This window comes from Haplochromis burtoni, unplaced genomic scaffold, assembly GCF_018398535.1.
Source record: "Haplochromis burtoni strain Fernald_Lab_line unplaced genomic scaffold, NCSU_Asbu1 Contig_249, whole genome shotgun sequence".
NCBI classification, from domain to species: domain Eukaryota; kingdom Metazoa; phylum Chordata; class Actinopteri; order Cichliformes; family Cichlidae; genus Haplochromis; species Haplochromis burtoni.
Genome location: NW_024582610.1, coordinates 650135 through 670690, shown reverse-complemented (window position 1 = coordinate 670690; position 20556 = coordinate 650135). Strand labels below are relative to the sequence as shown.

The window sequence follows — 20556 nt, the reverse complement described above, 5'->3', positions numbered from 1 at the left end:
GTTCCAGGTTTACATAAGACATGACACTTTGCATTCAAGCCAAAGATTTCAATCTTTGTTTCATCAGAGCAGAGAATTTTGTTTATCATGCTCTGAGAGTTACCTGGATAGTGCCTTTTGGCAATAATACTGTTCAGATTGGCTGAGCAGCCAGCTCTGGGAAGAGTCCTGGTGACCTTCAATGCTGCAGACGTTTTTCTGTACCCTTCCCTGATCCGTTTGTCAATACAATCCTGTCTCAGAGATCTACAGACAATTCTTTGGACTTCATGGCTTAGCCTGGTTTGTCTATTAGTTCACAGTGGATGTCAGTTTACATTCACTGAAAACTATGGGACTATATACAAGTATGTGTAAATAAACTACCAGTCAAAGGTTTAGACACATCTTCACATTTAATGTTTTTTCTTTATTATCATGTTTATTTACTTTGTAGATTCTCACTGAAGGCATCAAAACTATCAGTGAACACATGAAATGATGTAGTAAACAAAAAAGTGTGAAATAACTCAAAACATGTTTTATATTTTAGATTCTTAAAAATAGCCACTCTTCATGAGGAAGTCACTTGAAATGGTTTTCCAACAGTCTTGAAGGAGTTCACAGAGATGCTGAGCACTTGTTGGCCCCTTTGCCTTCACTCTGCGGTCCATCTTATCACAAACCATCTCAACTGCGTTTAGGTCAGGTGACTGCGGAGGCCAGGCCATCTGGCGCAGCACTCCATCACTCTCCTTCTTGGTCAGAGAGGCCTTACACAGCCTGGAGGTGTGTTTGGGCTCACTGTCATGTTGAAAAATAAATGATGGTCCAACTAAACAAAAACTGGATGGGATGGTATGTCACTGGAGGATGCTGTGGTAGCCATACTGGTTCAGTGTGCCTTCAGTTTTGAATAAATCCTCAACCAGCAAAGCACTCGTACACCACCACACCTCCTCCTCCATGCTTCATGGTGGGAACCATGCACGTAGAGACCATCAGTTCACCTTTTCTGCATTGCACAAAGATAGGGAGGGTGGAACCAAACATCTCAAATTTGGACTCATCAGACCAAAGCAGAGATTTCCACTGGTCTAATGTCCATTCCTTGTATTGGCCCAAACAACTCTCTTTTGCTTGGTGCTTTTCCTTAGTAGTGGCTTTTTAGCAGCTATTTGACCATAAAGGGCAAATAGCAGATTCATGCAGTCTCCTCTGAACAGTTGATGTAGAGATGTGTCTGGTACTCGAACTCTGTGTGGCATTTATCTGGGCTCTAATCTGAGGTGCTGTTAACTTGTGATTTTTGAAGCTGGTGACTTGGATATATTTATCCTCAGCAGCAGAGGTGACTCTTTGTCTTCCTTTCCTGAGGCAGTCCACATGTGAGCCAGTTTCATCATAGTGCTTGATGGTTTTTGTGACTGCACTTGGGAACACATTCAAAATTTTCCAGACTGACGGACTGTCAGTTCTTAAAGTAATGATGAACTGTTGTTTCTCTTTACTAGTCCTTGCCATATGAATTCTAACAGTTGTCAAATTAGGGCTGTCAGCTCTGTGCCAACCTGACTTCTGCACAGCACAACTGATGGTCCATTTCATTTCAACCATTTCAGGTCATCGCAGCCCTGTCAGCAAAGCAAATGGTAGCTACTTTCAGAATTCTAAAACATAAGATATGTATAAAGTTATTTATCCTTTTTTCGTTGCTGCATAATTCCATATAGCTTGACTCGTATAATAGATGTCTTCAGTATGTGTTTGCAAAAATAAAGAAAAACCATTAAATGACAAGGTGTGTCCAAACTTTTGACTGGTAGTGTATATATGTCTTTAATAAATTTGTTGTAATATATTGTAAAGTAAAGACCCTAGAACACAGGTGTCGAACTCCAGGCCTCGAGGGCCGGTGTCCTGCATGTTTTAGATGTGTCCTTGATCCAACACAGCTGATTTAAATGGCTAAATTATCACCTCAACATGTCTTGAAGTTCTCCAGAAGCCTGTTAATGAACTAATAATTTGATTCAGGTGTGTTGAAACAAGGTGATATCTAAAACCTGCGGGACACCGGCCCTCGAGGCCTGGAGTTCGACACCCCTGCCCTAGAATAACAATAACCAACCCCAGAATAAACCCAACAATCAGTCAACCGCCTATGAGCAAGCACCTGGGAACTACAAATAAGCCCACAGTCTGAGAGTGAAGTGCTCTGCTGGGGTGATATAGTCCTGTAAAGCTCTTTAAAATAAAATGGGGACTAATTATACAAGACCTTGTATGTGATGAGAAGGATTTTAAATTTGATTCTGGATTTAACACCGAGCCAATGAAGAGCAGCCAGTATGGGCGAAATATCCTGTCAGTACTCTTGCTGTAGCATTTTGGATCAACTAAAAGCTCTTCAGGGAGTTTTTAGGAAATGCTGATAATAACGAATTACAGTAGTCCAGCACAGAAGTGATAAACGTGACTTTCAGCATCACTCTGAGAAAAGATGTTTCTAATTTTAGATATGTACCACTAGTCTAGTAATTTCTTGAGCATTTTATTTTGGAAATGTTCCATACTGTACCTGCAGTTGTACATTTTAACACAGAAATTAAAATGTGTAAATCTGTTACATAATATGTTTAATTTTGTTACCAACAAGTGCAGAAACCAACAGCTGCCTAGAACAGTAGAAAAAAATACAATAACATTTTGGTTGATTTTAAGGTAACTTATTTTGCTCATATACGTTCCTGAAAATGAGTCCCTATCTAACGTTACTTCACAGTAAGTTTTCATAATAAATGTACACTTTTCTTGAAAGATAAAGTTATGGCAGAAAGCTGCCCCTCCCTATATCTAGCTTTTGCAAGACTGCTCTTCTACTTTAAAGGGATTCTGTCTTCCCTGCTGTCACATGGTGCTGCTCGCAGGGAAGGTAAAATTGCGTACTGTCCCAACAAAAAATATGTAATTGCATTAAATATAACAAGCCAATACTTCATAGTGTAGTTATCAACACTTAAACAATTTCTTTTACAGTTTGTAGTTAGTAATTGTCTGGGTCATTGTTGCAAATACACTAAGAATTTACAGCTAAGTTAATAGCTTGGTTTTTGGGAGTTTACTGGGAAAATAAGGGGCCTGTCTGTAACCTGTATAATCCCTAAATACCATGACTTTAATTACAGATGAAAGTATTCATTTAAATAATAAGAAAGTTACCTATATTGCCAAGATTTTTATCCAGTGTCTTGTCTAAAATCCTTCAATTATCAGCTTTAGTTTGAAACCACTTGCACAGCAAGATATTAAGATATTTAGTGCCAGGAACTTTATTCTTTTGATCTCTACACATGGTTTTCAGTGGAAGAAACCTTGCAACACAAATGACTTCTTCAGTCTGCGCTAACTGTAGGCTTCCCCAACCTTTAAACAGTGCAGTTACATGACAAAAACAAGTACCACCATTAATATGAAAACTGCCATTACCACTGATCAAAGCAGACGAGTACTACCACAGAGCTGGGAAATTGCTGCAATCACAGCGTTTTAATATGGTGAAAGACATACTCTTATGCCCCCTCCTTGGTTCAGCAATGGTTGTTTCGTTTTTGGTGTATTATGTTTTAGAGTTTGATTTCACAGTGGTGAAAATAAATAAATAAATAAGAAGAAAAGCTGTCCAATCCTAACAAACACCAGTTCATCAGTGGTTTTTGTTGGGTCAGCATGTTGCCAGCTTTGACAAATGCTCCACTGGGACAATCAATTCAGTTATATTTTATTCCATAGCACCAAATCACAAAAAACAAATCTATGCAGGGTCTCTTTGTTATGATGTTCTTCAGCTTCCCTGGCCACTGTGTGTATGGGAAAATGTTTGCTCTGTTGTACTGTCCTGATGACACCCATATTGTGGTCATGCGGATAAACAAAGTCAAACTTGTACTACTGCATGGGTATGGATTAGTAATTTCACAGTCTGACAATGATTGCCTGTAACGTTTTTATATCTAGACTGATGAACTTGATGTGTTTGTCCACCAGATTGTCATTTATATCTGGACCAAAGGCTCAGCCGTGTTCCAAGATAGGATATCAGAGCTCTTCTCCATTTCATTCATATAAAAGTTAGGCACAATAGGCAAAACCCAGGAACCGATAGCTTCTAGATGAGAACAGCATGAATAGTCACAGATGAGACAGCAGAAGTCTGAGCTACTTGCTGCATGGTGGAAACGGACAGATGTATGCTAAATTCACACCGAGCACTTTGACTAGTGGGTGATGAATGTATCTGACAGACAACTCTCTCAAGCAGGGAAAGCCATTCTTAAGAAAGAGTTGAGCTTTCACGGCAAGACAAATCCAGCTAGTGTAACTAATAACAGGGATAAAATATGCATCGTGAAACAATTTTTGTGGTTGGCAACTTCAGATGAAAGTTGCAGCCTGCCTCAGAAATGCAAAGCCCCCAACATCCAATACAAGCACGAAGAAGAGGAAGACACACGTGTTATTCTGTAAAGATAGAATCACCATTGTGGCAACAAGGGTAGGTGCACAGTTTCATTGAACTAGACAGACTAGGATGAGCACATCCTGGACAAAGAGGAAGACTTGAGCAGGTAGTCAAGGACATTGAAAAGTGAAAAGTGAGCGACCATTGCTCAACTGAGGAAGAGACCTAAGAGCACATCTTTCACCATCTTGTATTGCTCTCTTTGCAGCCTTTTCCTAGATAGCTGTGATTGATACTTATGCCACTGATCAATAGTTGATTGTGAAACTGAGGTCATGGCTCATTGTAAGGCAATATTGCTAGTTTTGGTCATTATGACCTTGTATTTACTTGGACTATTGACCATGCACCAGGACAAGATCTCTAGTGTCTTAAGCAGGATATAAATCTCAGTCAATGTCTAAAACTCAGGAAGCGGCTGTTGGATGTAAATACAATAAATCATCCTCACAGTTTTTAAAAATAAAGCATTATGCACCAATATTCAGAGATGGAACCTGGAAATGTTAACATGAGATCCTTTAAAGCCCTGACTTATAGATCTGTAACACAATTTTATATGACAGCTTGACAGAAACATTAAAAGAAGAGCAGGGATGATCCCAGAAATTCCACACAGAGTTGATATGCAGCCTCAAGCTCCCCCCACCACTGTTCTTGCCTCCTCTGATTGTTCGAGCCTTTGAGTATTATTGAGGTAAAGGCCAAAGTTCAGTAAGAGGAAGCTACATTAGTTTCCTTCATCAAGTTTTCTTCAGAGTGGTAGCGGCGGTGGGGCGGTGCTTGGTCTGACTCAGAAAGCTGCTATGAATAGGAGATGAGGAGTATGAGAAGGAGGGTGAGCAACATGGCAGACGGCAAAGCAAGGCTGCAGCCACCAGTGGTATCGTCAGTCAGGAAGGGCTCCGCAGAGTCGTACACCGAATCATCTGAAAATGAGTTAACATCAGAACAACATTAATTAATATGAGCTGCAAGTAAACATATCACAAAATGTTTTAATTTATTCACAGACCTCCATCCATCCAATTTTTGTACATCAGGGTGGGGACGGGGCCTGTCCAGTCTAGCTGTTTTACAATTACTCTTTCAATTATTTTTAGATAAAAGAAATGTTAGAGATTAGCCTATAATTAGCTTAGAAAAGGTAGGTGAAGTGATAGCTTTTTAAGTAAGGGGTTAATTACTGGCACATTAAAGGCCTGTTGTGTTCAGCCCATTGATAGCAAAAGACTGATTATATTTAAGATCAAAGCCTTAATTAGGGCGTCTTTGAGTGGTTTTGTAGGACTGGAGTGTAATAGACACACTGATTGTTTGGATAAAGTAAATACTGAAAAAAATAAATCAGTAGTTTTGAAAGTTACTGTATATAATAATATATATATGAGATGGCCCTGATTTTTTTTCTCTAATAATTACATTTTTTGTGAAGAAATTCATAAAGTCATTACTAGTTCAGATCAAAGGAATGTTTGGCTCATCAGAGCTCTCACTTTGAAGAGAAACCTGGGGCTCTTATTTGTTTTCCACTGATGAATGGTAAGATGCTGTAGTTTTATGGAGGGCATTTTCAAAAACAGAGAAATTAACGCTTTTTCCAAATCAAGACTTTCCTAATTAGTGAGATGGCCTTTCCTCTCCACCTTACAGATTATTTGCTTTAAGATGCACATTTGAGTTATACCAGGTAGTTAAGCACTTCCTTGTTTGGTTTCGGCTCTATATGCCTTGGTGTTGGTAGAGTATCACTTTATGTTCCTGTTACAAGGCACAGTGCTGTTTTTGTGTAGCTTATCTGTGTAGCCAATTTGATTAAAAATTTATACATAAGGTCTTATTTCATAGTGTAATCTTCATATGCAATATCCAAAGTGCTCACTCACTCACTATTGATTCACTCACTAATTATATTGACAGTATTTACTCCCTGTGCCTCTTCACCTGTCCCTCCTGCACTTTCCTGCTCATTGTGTCAGATATTTCGTTACTTCTCTGACAACGATACTTAGTGACAACGATACTTGTAATAAATGTAGCCAGTTTGCAGCTCTGGAGGCCAGGATCAATAAGTTGGAGAGCAGGCTTTGCACCCTTGAAAAACCCGTAGCTAGCCAGGCCCCTGTAGCTGGTCCAGTCCGACGTAGCGTAGTCCCTGTTACCCCCCTACCCCCCACAATTTCAGAATTTAAAGCACTTTAAATTGTTTCACATCTTAAGCTTTAGAGGAAAGAATAGCAGCTTAGTGAGTTTGTGTACATGTTGCATTTTAAATATGAAACTTGAGTTCGGTTAATATTCCACTGAGTTCAAGTAGTACTTCAGTAATATTTTCTAATAACTCAATGGTGTGTTGTGATTGTAATTGAGAAATCTCTTTACTTTCATAGTCAAATCAGGGAGAAGAGGTGTAAAATTATACAACAATATGAAATAGAAAAAAGGAAAGAAACTTACTTGTTGGCTTGACGTAGATTTTTAGCTTCAGACAAGGCTTCCTACCCAAGTTTGGATGCGGTGATGCTACAAAGGAAACAAAGGCCATAGAAAATCATGGAGAATTTATGGTCAAAATGTAAACTACAAACATTTTACCCCAGATTTGGTTAGTAAGAAGACTGCTCCAAATCCCCCAGGGGCTTCTCCAGTCATAGGTCATGAAAACGTTTTTGGTCAATCTCGTTGGCATGTGCAGATTCTAAATACTTTTGATATTTTAACTTTGAAGTACTTGTTTCCAAAGAAAACTGCTTTGTTTAGATGTTTATTTGCAAACCTCTCATGCTGAATTCTCCAGTGACAATAGAGAAAAGGTTTTCTTAAGATGACCTTTCCATGATATTCTGGTTACAAGTGTTGCAGCACTGGAGAGCAGAGCACCACCATTCCAGAGTATATTAATTCCTTTTTAAAGCTTTTCTGTTGTCATTCTGGGTTTTATTTGGCTTTTGAGCAATCCCACAAGCAGAAGCAATACATCACAAAAATTGTTCTAAGATTGTTGAACTATTTTCAAAGTGCTTGTGTGGATTATTTATTTGCATTGTTGTAACCCTGCCCAGTAGTGGAAATTGTATCCGCTGAGTTTTCCTAATGTTGAATATGGAGACGTCATAGAGCTAATGGTGTGTGTGTGGTGTAGTGTGACAACAACCTTTCCATGGACGGATTTTGCTTTTTTCAATCTGAAAACTAAACTTTTTTTTACTGGTATGTCGGCTGGTTATCGAGCAACATGAAACATACGTAAGGCTCAGTTAGCTAATGTTAGCTAACATCAAATGATGTCATAATCAAATTATTTATAATCAAATATAATGTCAGTTAAGATTGTTTGTATAGTTTCAAACCTAAATTAACAGACCATTACAAACTTTCACCAATGTCTGTAGTAAGTGGTAGTGCAATTACACAAGGTAATGCAACATGTGGGAAAAAACTAGCTTGTTGACATTGGTCTGCTGCCACAACATAAAGGCAATTTATTTCTAGGTAAGGTCATATGTTTAGGATATTTACTCCGCTATAGATTTAGTTTTATTCTTTTCTTAAAAAAAAATAGTATTTTTATTACTATTAGTGTGGCTGCACTGTTGGAAGTGTGTCAGCAGTAACATTACTAGCATGTTGCCTCAGCCACTACAAAGTAGAGGTGGGCAGATCAATCCAAACATTGATAGTATCGACACCAACACTGGCAATTAAGAATAACCCCACTGTATCTCTAGACTATCTCTGAGACATCCATCTTATCCAGCTAAAGGAAATGTTGGCCTAGATTGTTACATGTTCCTGAGCTCTTGTTTAATGAAGAGCTAAAATGCAGACTTTGCTTGGGCCAAGTCTCACTTTACTACTTTGACATGTAACATTTTAGTAATTTTACTATTGTAAATTCACTGTTGCACCTTATCTTGCTTGAGATCAGTAGTATGTTTTTAGTACTGTTATCTTACAGTTCTATTAATTGTGTCATATGCTTACTGTGTTAAATGTAACTCCAGTTTTTAAATTGTGTAATACTGAGAAAGTACAGATAATTAAAGAAGTATGTTTTAGTTTATTTAGTGTTTAGAACTGATATTTTCGATATGTTTAGTTAAAGTATAAGAATGTACAAAATGCATTTATCACTGGTAGATGTCTGTTTGTGGACCAACAAATATTTGTAAGTGTAATTTGAGATTACCAAGACTAATTCATATATTTCAAACATGTTCAAACAGCGGTTTAAGAGATAATACATTTAATAAATATTAAAATGAAATAATTATACCTAAAAACACTCAACATAAAAAATGCACTGTTGTGCAATATTAACATGAGATAACTAAAGATTTCACAATAATGAAAAATAAAAATAACATAAAAATCATGTTATCAGCTGTAAAGTTATAAAACATAAAGTTAATGTTGACTAAACATAAGTTTATTTTGTGCTACTGATCTACATCTTTCTTTCATTTTAATCCAACAGGTTATTTTTTTAGTATACAGCCTAGTAGTTTATGCTCTTGTTTAAGTTTCTACTACAGGGTTCTATAGTATTAAAAATGGTCTTAAGTTACTTTTTGAAATATGAATTTTCTATTAATAAAACAAATGATTTCAGCCAGTAAGTGAGCATTGCACACATATGAATGCACGTTTCCAAGCTAGCAGTAGCAGTTAAATTACCACTCCAATCTTGTTACAAATATAGCTTCTGCCTCAAACTAATATGGCAGTTAGTCAACTGCACTTGAGCTTCAGGGTATAAACTGATAGCTGGTCAGTCTTCTTCAGCATTTTTGTATAGTCAGCAGCATGTGAGTTTAGACTCTTTTTAGGGGCTGCTCAAGCACTCCTGAATTTTATCACAGCACCCTTACAAATAACTGCAGTAGCTGCAGTAGTACTAATGCATTTTAGTAAAATGTTCTAACATTGTCTTCTAATCGCCTAAATAAAAATCATAGAGAGGAAGCAAGAGGTAATTTTATGACACAAATCAGTAATCCTGATTTAAAACACTTTAACTTAAACATAGAAAACATGCAGACTGCTCTGATAACGCAGGGACGTGGCTGTGACTTGCAAAATGTCTGTTTATTTTTATTTGTTCTTTAAATAGTGTTAACAATGTTAGCAAATGTAGCCTAAATCACTAGAGATTATTAGCTAAATTTAGTTTTCTGAGCCATTAGTCTGCTGGAATATCTCTAATTGCAAGTAAAGGAGCTACTTTATATTTTTTTAGTTTGTTAAACATTTCCATTTCTATTCCAGTAAAATTGGGCTTCGGTGTTTATTAAACAATTCAAAAATAGGACACGATGATAATAATACCATAAACTCTGAAGTTCTTCTGCACAAGATTACTGTTCAGTGAGTCGCCAGCAGGTATTAGGGACACATCATCTGTTGTGATCTTTAGCATCACTGTTCCAGTACAGCTCCAGTTCCAAGTAACAAGTTGAAAGGATGTTACCTGTCAATGTCCAGCAGCAGTCTGTATTCATTTCAAATATTGCTATAAATTGATTTGAATTAGTTTGTGCCTTCTATAGGTTTGTAAATTCTGTATCACTGTTACATTTAACATTTGGGTCTAAGCACAAAGTCTGAGAGAGGAGGACAGAGAGGGAGAGAGCAGGATGAAGACAGCACGTAGCAAAGGTCGGTAAACAGCTCCAGCTCAGTCAGATTAGATGGACAGTGTTTGTGAACAGCAGTTTTCAGATCTTGCCACAGATTCTCGATTGGATTTAGATCTGGACTTTGACTGGGCCATTCTAACACATGGATATGTTTTGTTTTAAACCGTTCCATTGTTGCCCTGGCTTTATGTTTAGAGTCGTTGTCCTGCTGGAAGCTGAACCTCCGCCCCAGTCTCATGTCTTTTGCAGACTCCAAGAGGTGTTTTTTTCTCCAAGATTGCCCTGTATTTGGCTCCATCCATCTTCCCATCAACTCTGACCAGCTTCCCTGTCCCTGCTGAAGAGAAGCACCCCCAGAGCATGATGCTGCCACCACCATATTTGACAGTGGGGATGGTGTGTTCAGAGTAATGTGCAGTGTTAGTTTTCCGCCACACATAGCGTTTTGCCTTTTGGCCACAAAGTTCCATTTTGGTCTCATCTGACCAGAGCACCTTCTTCCACATGTTTGCTGTGCCCCCCACATGGCTTAAGGCAAACTGCAAACGGGACTTCTTATGGTTTTCTGTTAACAATGGCTTTCTTCTTGCCACTCTTCCATAAAGGCCAACTTTGTGCAGTGCACGACTAATAGTTGTCCTATGGACAGATTCCCCCACCTGAGCTGTAGATCGTCCATAGTCACCATGGGCCTCTTGGCTGCATTTCTGATCAGCGTTCTCCTTGTTCAGCTTGTGAGTTTAGGTGGAAGGCCTTGTTTTGGTAGGTTTACAGTTGTGCCACACTCCTTCCATTTCTGAATGATCGCTTGAACAGTGCTCCGTGGGATGTTCAAGGCTTGGGAAATCTTTTTGTAGCCTAAGCTTTAAATTTCTCAAATAACTTTATCCCTGACCTGTCTGGTATGTTTTTGGACTTCATGGTGTTGTTGCTCACAATATTCTCTTAGACAACCTCTGAGGCCGTCACAGAGCAGCTGTATTTGTACTGACATTAGATTACACACAGGTGCACTCTATTTAGTCATTAGCACTCATCAGGCAATGTCTATGGGCAACTGACTGCACTCAGACCAAAGGGGGCTGAATAATTACACACACCCCACTTTGCAGTTATTTATTTGTAATGTTTGGAATCATGTATGATTTTCGTTCCACTTCCCACGTGTCTTTCACGTGGAATTCCAATAAAACTGATTGATTCATGTTTGTGCCTGTAATGTGACAAAATGTGGGAAAGTTCAAGGGGGCCGAATACTTTTGCAAGCCACTGTACATTGATATGAATAGTGTCACTCTAAACATGACGTAAACAGGATAGTTGCAACTGCGTTGATGTCACAGACTACAAATCTATTCTCAATTTGTGAATTTTGGGATACATGGCGATGCTCTGTACAGAGTTTGCACATTAAAAGGAGTATTTGTATGAATTAAAAGCAGCTCTCTTACCAGTTTGCTTCTTTTCAAGGTGTATGGAGTGGCAGTGTGATTTTTCACTATTGTAACTGAATAATACTAATTTAAGTGCTTAATGATTTGTTCGATTGCTTCCAAACGATTAAAAGACTGAAAAAAAAAATGCTGTGCAAGTTGTTCTTTAGTTTGAAAACTTCTGGTCAACATGATTGAGCCTTTTATCAGGATTGAAAGCTAAAGTGTCCACCGTAAAACTCGTGCATTATATTGACCTCTGTGATTATTCATTATGAATTATTCTTAGACACTGCAATAGGTCAGTAAGTCTAGTATTTAACTTTATTTTAAATAAACAACAGAAGCATTTTTTGTTAAGTTTTTGGCTTACTTTTAATTCATTTTAATAATATTGCATAATCTTTGTGCTCCTTTGGGGTTGGCTAAAATCTCAAAGGTTCCTCTATGAAGGGCAAACTCAGATATCAAAACATTTTGTAAGAATTGAGCCAACACTCCATTACCATCTACTCTAGCGGTTCCCAAACTTTTCTTGCTGGGCCCCCCTTTGTTTTACAAGAAAAATGTTTGCGCCCGCCCCCCCCTTTTAACCACACACACACCCATATTTTACTCAATCGGGGTTTATTTCACACCTCAAACATTTAGTAAATAATTAAGCAAATAAAAGTAATCTGCAATAAATGACAGGTAGTAATAAAATAAACTACTAACTCTTTTATGCTACGTCCACACCTACACGGGTATTTTTGAAAACGCAGCTGTTTCGTCCACACGTAAACGGCATTTCAAATCACCAAAAACGGAGATTTCTTAAAACTCCTTTTTTGCGTTTATGTGTGGACGAGGAACACAGAGTTCGTCACGCAACGTCAAAGGTATGTGCCTTTTTTTCACATTACACTGTGCGCTACGTTATTGTTTACGTGAGATGAATTGCAGAATGGCAGATAGAGACAAAATACTGTTAATCTGACTATCTGCAGGTTTTACAGCTTACATACACACGCAGTTACTGTCCCTCCATTTAGAAAGGCAGAGGCGTCACAGTGTGATTATTTTGCGTGTAGTTGTTTTTTTCCTGTGTAATAATATTCAACATTGCAATCAAATCAAAAAATGCCTCTCTGTGCAAAATAGGTTCAAAAACATAAACAACTGTGGGATACTGTTTGTCTGTGATTTAGACGGGGGGAACAAATTGTGGCAGGATGAGCCTGATATTATTTGTATCCTGCTGTAACTTTACTGTATAAAGAGCTAGCATCTCCAATGTCAGGAGTAGTTAGTCATTATAAGAAGTGTTTGTGAACTAAAGATCAAGAATGTGGGATACGGTTGTCCGTGATTTGGAGAGCCCAGCGCTGCTCCTGACGAAGGGAAAACCAGTTCTGCAGAGGAGACCTACCGCGGCACTTGTGCAGGTGAAACCAAAGGGCAGACATGCTTCACCATATTTTCTAGTCTTTGGCTTAGAATGAAGTTGGTTTGCAAACATATTCAGCGATGCTTCATCTCCTGCTTTGCGTTTGTGTGGGCGCCCCGCGCTAGCAGTGTCCAAGCCTTTTTTTTTTTCCCCTTCCCCTTTTCATACCTCGCCCCCCCCCGCAATGGCTCTGTGCCCCCCCCTAGGGGGCGGGCCCCACACTTAGGGAAGCTCTGATCTACTCAGTGTAGCAACCAGTCTGTTACATGACTAAGACTGGATGTATGATTCTTTGTGTGACAGGAAGGAAAATCTGTGTCTACATTAATATTTTTGAGAGTTGCCTTTTTCCCCAAAGCTAACAGTTGATTCTTCCTGTCACTGATAGTGAATCATTCCAGCTGATCTGACCAGCAAAAATAATAATTCAGACTCCAAAATAGTTTCAAATTGGCAACTTCAAGCAGGAATCAATCTAGCATGCACAGCGAGCCTGACCCTAATAACACGGTAAGTAGTAATATTCAGTTTAGCAATATAAAACAGACAGTATGTACACTGCTATGTACTCACAGATATAGTAGTACTCATGTCCTGGCCTGAACTCGAAGCCCAGGCTAAAGGGTGTAAAGAGCTGAAACTTCTCAGAGAACTTGAGTGGCCCATTGGGGCTCTGTGGTCTGTTACATTCCCAGCGTTTAAAACCTTTTCTGTGGTGGTCGCAGGACATGTATCCGTCATAGTTCACCATGTACAACACATAATGCTCCATGTGCATGGCTGACTCCGCCGCCTCGTAGTGAGGACAGTAGATATCCAGGTAGTCATTGATTGCCACCTCCACTGTGTAATCACCCTGAAAAAACCTGAGGAAGAGAATACATTTGGTCATTTCTTTTTTATTTAAGAAGATAAGAACACAGAATCCAGAATACATGTTTATGTGACATGAATAATACGTGACTTACAGAGCTGTAACGGTGAAACTACAACCTGCAAGCCTCATTTAAGCGTTCAGTTAGACAGCAAACTTTATTTGTTTATTTACTGATTTAATCAACTTTTGGAGATTGTTTTGTGGGCTTGCATTTTACAATCTGAACATTCTTTTAGATGTTCAGTATTAAATAGTTGCAAATGTTTGTTCCATACACACATAAAAAAAACATTGAAATGGTTGTCTAAATCAGGCTCAGTAAACTGTGAGTTATAGTTAAGTGATTTTTTTTTTTGTAAAATTTGCCATAAACAAGTCAACAAACAAAACAGACCACTCTTTTTTAGTCTTTGCGTTTTCGAACTTTAATCTGTAACACAATGGGGACAGTCTGAAGATTTCAAAATCAACATATTTAGGGACAGTATTTTGAATACCCGAAATACTTTTACTGAGGATTTAAAAGTAAAGTTTTAATAAATGTATCAGAACATATTGTTATTAAACAGTGAGCAAACAAGTTTTTTTAATTAATAATTTAAAAAAAAGTAATATTTCATTTTTAAATTAAATATTTTGTTAAACAAATAACAAACCAATTAATTTGCTAATCATTCACGCTTCATTATTTCAGTATCCAATATAAAAACTTGAAAAAAAAACCCCCAAAAAACATCCAGGTTTAGGTCCCTATCAGTGTCGTGGGAGACACCCAAGGCACTCTCGAGGAGAAATTATGTTGTTGACTGTATCAAAGAGAGCCTTAGGATTCATTTTTCCTACTGCAAGTAGTTTAGAGAAATACAAGGCTCAATGCATTTTTTGCCATGCCATTAAAGATAGACAAGAGACAAGTGAAGTGTGGAGACCTCAGGGTGGTTTTTTTTGTGGTTTTTCACAGGTGATCAGTTTTATGGCAAATCCACCAAAAACTGTTGTTGGATTCAGTGATGCAAGGAGGAGATTTAATTCTTCCGCCTTGTCTACTCTGTCTACATTATACATGCTCCCCTAGGGCATATGATACGATATGATCATATGATTTTCACTGCTATGCAGATGACACCTAACTTTATCTATCCATGAAGCCAGATTAAAACAGCACCTAGTTAAACTGAATGAATGTCTTAAAGACATAAAGACCTGGATAACCTCTAACTTTCTGCTTTTATATTAAGATAAAACTGAGATTATTATACTCTGCCCCAAAAATCTTAGAAATGTAGTTTCTAGTCAGATGCTTACCGTGGATAGCATTACCCTGGCCTCCAGTAACACTGTGAGGAATCTTGGAATTGTTTTTGACCAGGATATGTCCTTTATATACACGTATTAAACAAATATGTAAGACTGCTTTCTTGAATTTGTCAACATCTCAAGAATTAGAAACATCCTGTCTTAAAAACTAGCTCATGCATTTATTACTTCTAGGCTGGACTACTGTAGTTCATTACTATCAGGGTGTCCTAAAAACGTCCTGAAAAGCCTTCAGTTGATCTTAGTTTTGCATTTCAGGCTACAGGCTTTTCTTGCTTTTAGTGAATAGGATCTATGCAGACTGAAGGAAAGTCTAGAGACACTGCTTCTTCTTTATCACTAAAAGAAACTAATGATTCAATGTAGAGCTACTGTGCTGCAAAAAAAACCCAAGCCGTCACAAATCACATATTGATGATCACAGATCTTGTATTATTGTGGAGCTTGCAATATAAAGTGCGTTGAGGGAACTGTTGCTGTGATTTAGTGCTATATAAAAAAATTGAATTGAACTGAAATGATTCATTACCACAAACACGACTGCTTTTTTAATCTGTTACTTGTATGGTTTATTTAAATGCAGACACACAATGGAGACAGAACAAAAGTAAATAGCAGAATAAGCTGTTTGGCATTGGCAAAGAAGATTTGGCAATTTTTTCAAGGGTGCAATCCACACACTCAACTCTGCTGTTCAACCCCAAAATGCGTTTTCTTTACAAACGTGCCACCATTTAAGGGGAAATAAGTAGACTTTTCAATGGCAAAAATCTCTTACCCTAGGGACTACATTTCACAAACCTGTAACACATGGCATTATAATTATTTAAGGCACTTTAGGGGGCCACTTCAGAGTTCAGTGACTTAAGTTGAATCATAGCACTGATTATTCCAATATCACCTGAAAGTAGCAACAAAATGTAATCCTGATTAAATTTGAGAGGCGCATAAAAGCAGCTATTGTTGCAGAGAGGAAGGCAACTTTCCTCTGCCTCACCCTCTTTGTCTTTTCTAACACTATTAGCAAAGTGCAGCTTAACTCATTTAGCTGAAGGATCAGGTGACGCCAACAGCTCACAGAGCAGGAAATTCATTCGCCGAACTGTGCCCCTGCAGCTCTCACATCATCACTTATCTCTCTAATGGAGTAAGGTTCTTGGTCTGTCCCAATGTGGTCACTGGGGTCACTACCACAATAATCAGCATTATCTGAAAGCCACAATGATTAGTGGATTAATTGGTTCGAAAACCAATAGAAAAATCATCAGAAATTATTAAGAAAAAACATTACAGCAACTTTAAGAATAGTGGGGAAAATGGCTGGTTTTCCTGCCAGATGTCTTTGTAAAGTCAACCTTTACAACTTGATATTTCTAACTCTGACAGTTTTGTTTTATAAGTTCCATAATTACAAAATGAATAAGAGCTGGCAGTCTGAGACTGCTTAACTCTCAAATCAGGATATTTTGTGATGAGAGATGTGATGTGATTTTTTCTCCAAGATGATGATTTTTGAAAAATTACTTCATCTCAATATGCAAGACAAAAGAATATGGAAATTGTCACGTAAATGGATCCAAAACCTTTTATCCCCAGTAATCCCACTAGAATTTAACTAAACAGCAATTCTGTTTGGTTGGATCCCTAATTATTACCAAAGCTGTAAAGATTAATCAGTAGTTCCCAGCAGATCCTAGCATAGATTGCTGTCATTACAGGAAAAGTGTGCAATTGTGAGGAATTGTTGAAATCCTTTTTCTCCTATTTATTAGTTAGGAGCATAGGTTAGAGATTTGTCTCTTTTTTTGCCTTTTATTTTAGGTTAGGTGGGAATAAGGAACACAAGATGTTTGTTTGTTGTTTTGGCACCGGTCAATGCTGAAGCCAATAAACTGCTTCATTGCATCTTTATTTGTTTGGTATTGCTGGCCTCATGTCTGTTTTATATCGAGGTTATGTAATAATGAATTACTATGCAGTAAATATGTGTGTAATGACCATCGGGAAGGTAAAGTAGTCCACCTGGATAGAGAAAGAAACGTCTCTTGTGTCGTGAGGTATTCAACCAGTTTCTTTCCCCAGATGAACTAATTTCAGGTCATAATAAATAATAATGTACTGATGTTTATATAGCAGTTTTCAATTTTTACCGACTAGATAAAGCACTTGAGAGCTATATTTTTTAATTAAAAGTCATTAAACAGTTAGTATGCATGCCCTTGGTTTCTCAGCAAGCTCCGCCCCTTGCACATCACATCAAGTTTCAAAGCACTATGACGGTGTTTGCTTTGCTGTTCTCATGAGAAGTTTTTGTTGAATCTGTGCTGCTAATCGCTCATTGAAGTTAGTGATTACTAAAGTTCATTTCTGTGTTAGCTGGCATTGCTCACTGTCGAGTCACCCACCATATTTCGCTTAGAAGCTTCTATGCATTTTTAAAAGTGTAGTGAAAAGAGAAAAAAAAAACAACTAACACTCGTTTCTTAATTTTAAAAAAAGGCCAAAAACATAGGAGTAAAAGCAGAAAAGATATCTATCCAAAGAAGTCGCAGATTGCCCCGGAACAACGTCGTCGACCGGTAAAGGACTTTGCAGACGTCCTGGATTCAACCGATAAGCGACTGTCCAGCTTCTACATGAGCATGTCTCTGATCGAGATTCTAAACCGTGAATTCCAATCCATGAGGGAATCTTTAGAATTCAGCCAGCAGCAGGTGGAAATGTCACTGAAAACGCTATGCTACAGACTCGGTCAAGTCTCTTAAGTGAGAAAGTCACCCAGCTCAGTTAAGAAAATTAAAAATTAAAAAGACTGCCATCGGTCTTCAGACCCGTAGCATGAGAGATAACCTGGTGTTTTCAGGTATCCCAGAGTCTGCTTGAGAGGACACAGAAGTTACTGTAAGACCCACCCGAAACTTCCGGAGGACACCGTGAAGAACATGGGCCTGGTGCCTGGAATCTGCGTCCTTTTGTGGCCAAATTCGGTAACATTTCAGCAGAAGGAGCCGTTGGCGAGTTACAGCAGGGAGCTACAAGGAATGGACTTTAGTGTAAACGACCAGTTTCCCAGAGAGATCATGGAGCGACACAAAGTCCTGTTCCCAGCAGCTTCATTCAGAAGGGCTCCCATGCTCTCATTGCCATGGACCTGCTCTGCATGAACGGACAGCTCTACCGTGACCCCAGAACCACTCCCTGGTGGTATTAACGCCACTCCAGATCTCTCCTCCTCTTCTATTAACATCTATGTAGCTTATCCATGTAATTTAGCTAATTTAACACAATGTCATAACAGATAAAACACAGTCAATCTCAGCAGTGTAACAGTGTTCTTGTTCCCTTTCATCCCTCCTGCATCGCTTTTGCATGCTTTTCTTTCTTCTCCCTTCTCTCACTGCACCGATCGGCTGTTTTCCTAGTCGGTTACACACAGAGCACCCTTGACCTTTACACGTCTGCACGGCATGATCAGGTACATTTGCACTCAGTGCCAGCACATCCACTACGGCCTCACGGCACACATAGACATGGGGAGACCTCAAGTTTGGGCTAAATTAAGAAATGGACAGGCTCAATACAGCAGGAGCTCAGCACAATTGTCAGTCCGCAAATATAGTTAAACAATACATGAGCGAATGGCGCATGCCGTTCTCTTCACCCCAACCATAGGCAATATATTTTCTTCTCACATATCCATCACTCTTACTCTCGTCTGGATTTTTTCCTAGTCAGCAGCTCACTGTTGAGTGACATTTCAGACACTGAGATACACTCGATAGCTGTCAGCGATCATGTGTCTTTAACTTTAGTAAATAAGAAGGTCACTCCGCCAATTAAAAACGGGAAATTTAATAGATCATTGCTTAAAAATGAAGATTTTATTAAATATTTTAAAAAAGAGTGAGCTTTATATTTAGACTAATGACCTGCCTGGAACATCAGCATCTGTTCTCTGAGAAGCAGGAAAAGCTGTGATAAGATGTAAAATAATTTCATTCACATCACAGAAGAAGAAAAGAGAAAACAACCATATTCAGGAATTAGAAGAAATAATCAAATCATAGAAGAAGACGATGTGTCCTCCTGGGAACAGGAAATGCTGAACAAAATACATAAAACAAAACTAGAATGAAATGACATTATCAATACCCCCCCTTCCTCAATCTTAGTAAAATCACTTCAGTTGTAAAATTTTGAACATGGTAACAAATCAGGTCAATATCTAGCCAACCAGTTAAAAATAAAGAAAGAAAAAATGACTTTAGGAGCTGTTAAAGACTTATCTGGGAACACACTATATGACCCTGAAAGAATAAACATCACCTTCAGGGACTTTTAAAAAACTTTATATTTACTACAGATGAACCCATCTACAGGCAAAATTGATCTTTTTCTTGATAACAGACGAATAAATAAATTATCAGAAAGTCAAGCAATAGCACTGGCCACAGCGCTGACATCAGGTGAAATCCAGGAAGTCCTGAAAAGTACGCCCAATCACAAGGCTCCAGGTCCAGATGGATTCTAGCAGGATCCTACAAAGAATTCTGGACATTTCTGGCACCAGTATTCCACAGAATGCTGCAGGAAATCAAGGAAAATGGCACCACATTTGAATTCTAACATTAGTCTCCTTCAAAAACCATGCAAAGACCCCATATTTCACCACCAGCTACTGTCCAATATTCATTATAAGAACCCTGACCAGACTGGTTTCATAAAAAGGAGGCACTCATCAACAAACGCTTCCATAAACTGGTTAAAAATATAAATAATATTGTAAGTTGTTTGCTTTCCTGGTAGATGGACCTGGTCTGTCTGAGTGTACCGTAGACTTTTACCAACAAAAATAGAGGCTCGCTTTTCATTTATTTATCCTGCCTCCACGTGCCTGTATTTGTCTACTCATCTTAGAATTTATGATGCTGGCATTTGTAACATAATAATAGGAGTGTGGAGGTGTGAATGGAGCAATGCTATGGTGTCATTATTATAGTTGATTAAAATAAAATTCTAGAGTCTTACAGTTAATTTACATGTGAAAAAAGTTGCTCATGAAACAAAATTGAAAGCTGCATAAAAAACGTCTGAGATTTATTGGCTACTTATATTCATGAAATTAAAAAAGTCTTGAAGTTATTACATGTTATATATTTAATAACATAATTCAATAAACCAAGCATGCATGTGTTATAGTTTTTCATTTGAGAATCAAATCTTGTGATGTTTTCATGTGATTAAATTGAAGAAAGTGGAAACAGACCCAAAGCAGGTGATGCAGAAAGCGATTCAGGGTTAAATCACAGATTGAGGCTTATTTAGTCATTTTAACTTTCCTGGTATTTTCTTTTATATAT

At 38.1% G+C, this 20556-nt stretch overlaps 1 protein-coding gene across 1 annotated transcript in view; it reads right to left on the bottom strand.

The window, feature by feature from the left end:
- Positions 1-2037: 2037 nt before the first annotated feature.
- The window catches only part of LOC102298466 (ephrin-A2), a 65839-nt gene continuing 47320 nt past the window's right edge, over positions 2038-20556 (bottom strand). Inside the window, exons 2-4 of the mRNA XM_005938387.3 lie at positions 13576-13868; positions 6959-7024; positions 2038-5430 (exon numbers count right to left, since the gene is read on the bottom strand). Of these exons, the coding sequence (XP_005938449.1) occupies positions 5306-5430; positions 6959-7024; positions 13576-13868 (484 nt within the window). The 3' untranslated portion in view covers positions 2038-5305. The remainder of the gene's footprint in view (positions 5431-6958; positions 7025-13575; positions 13869-20556) is intronic.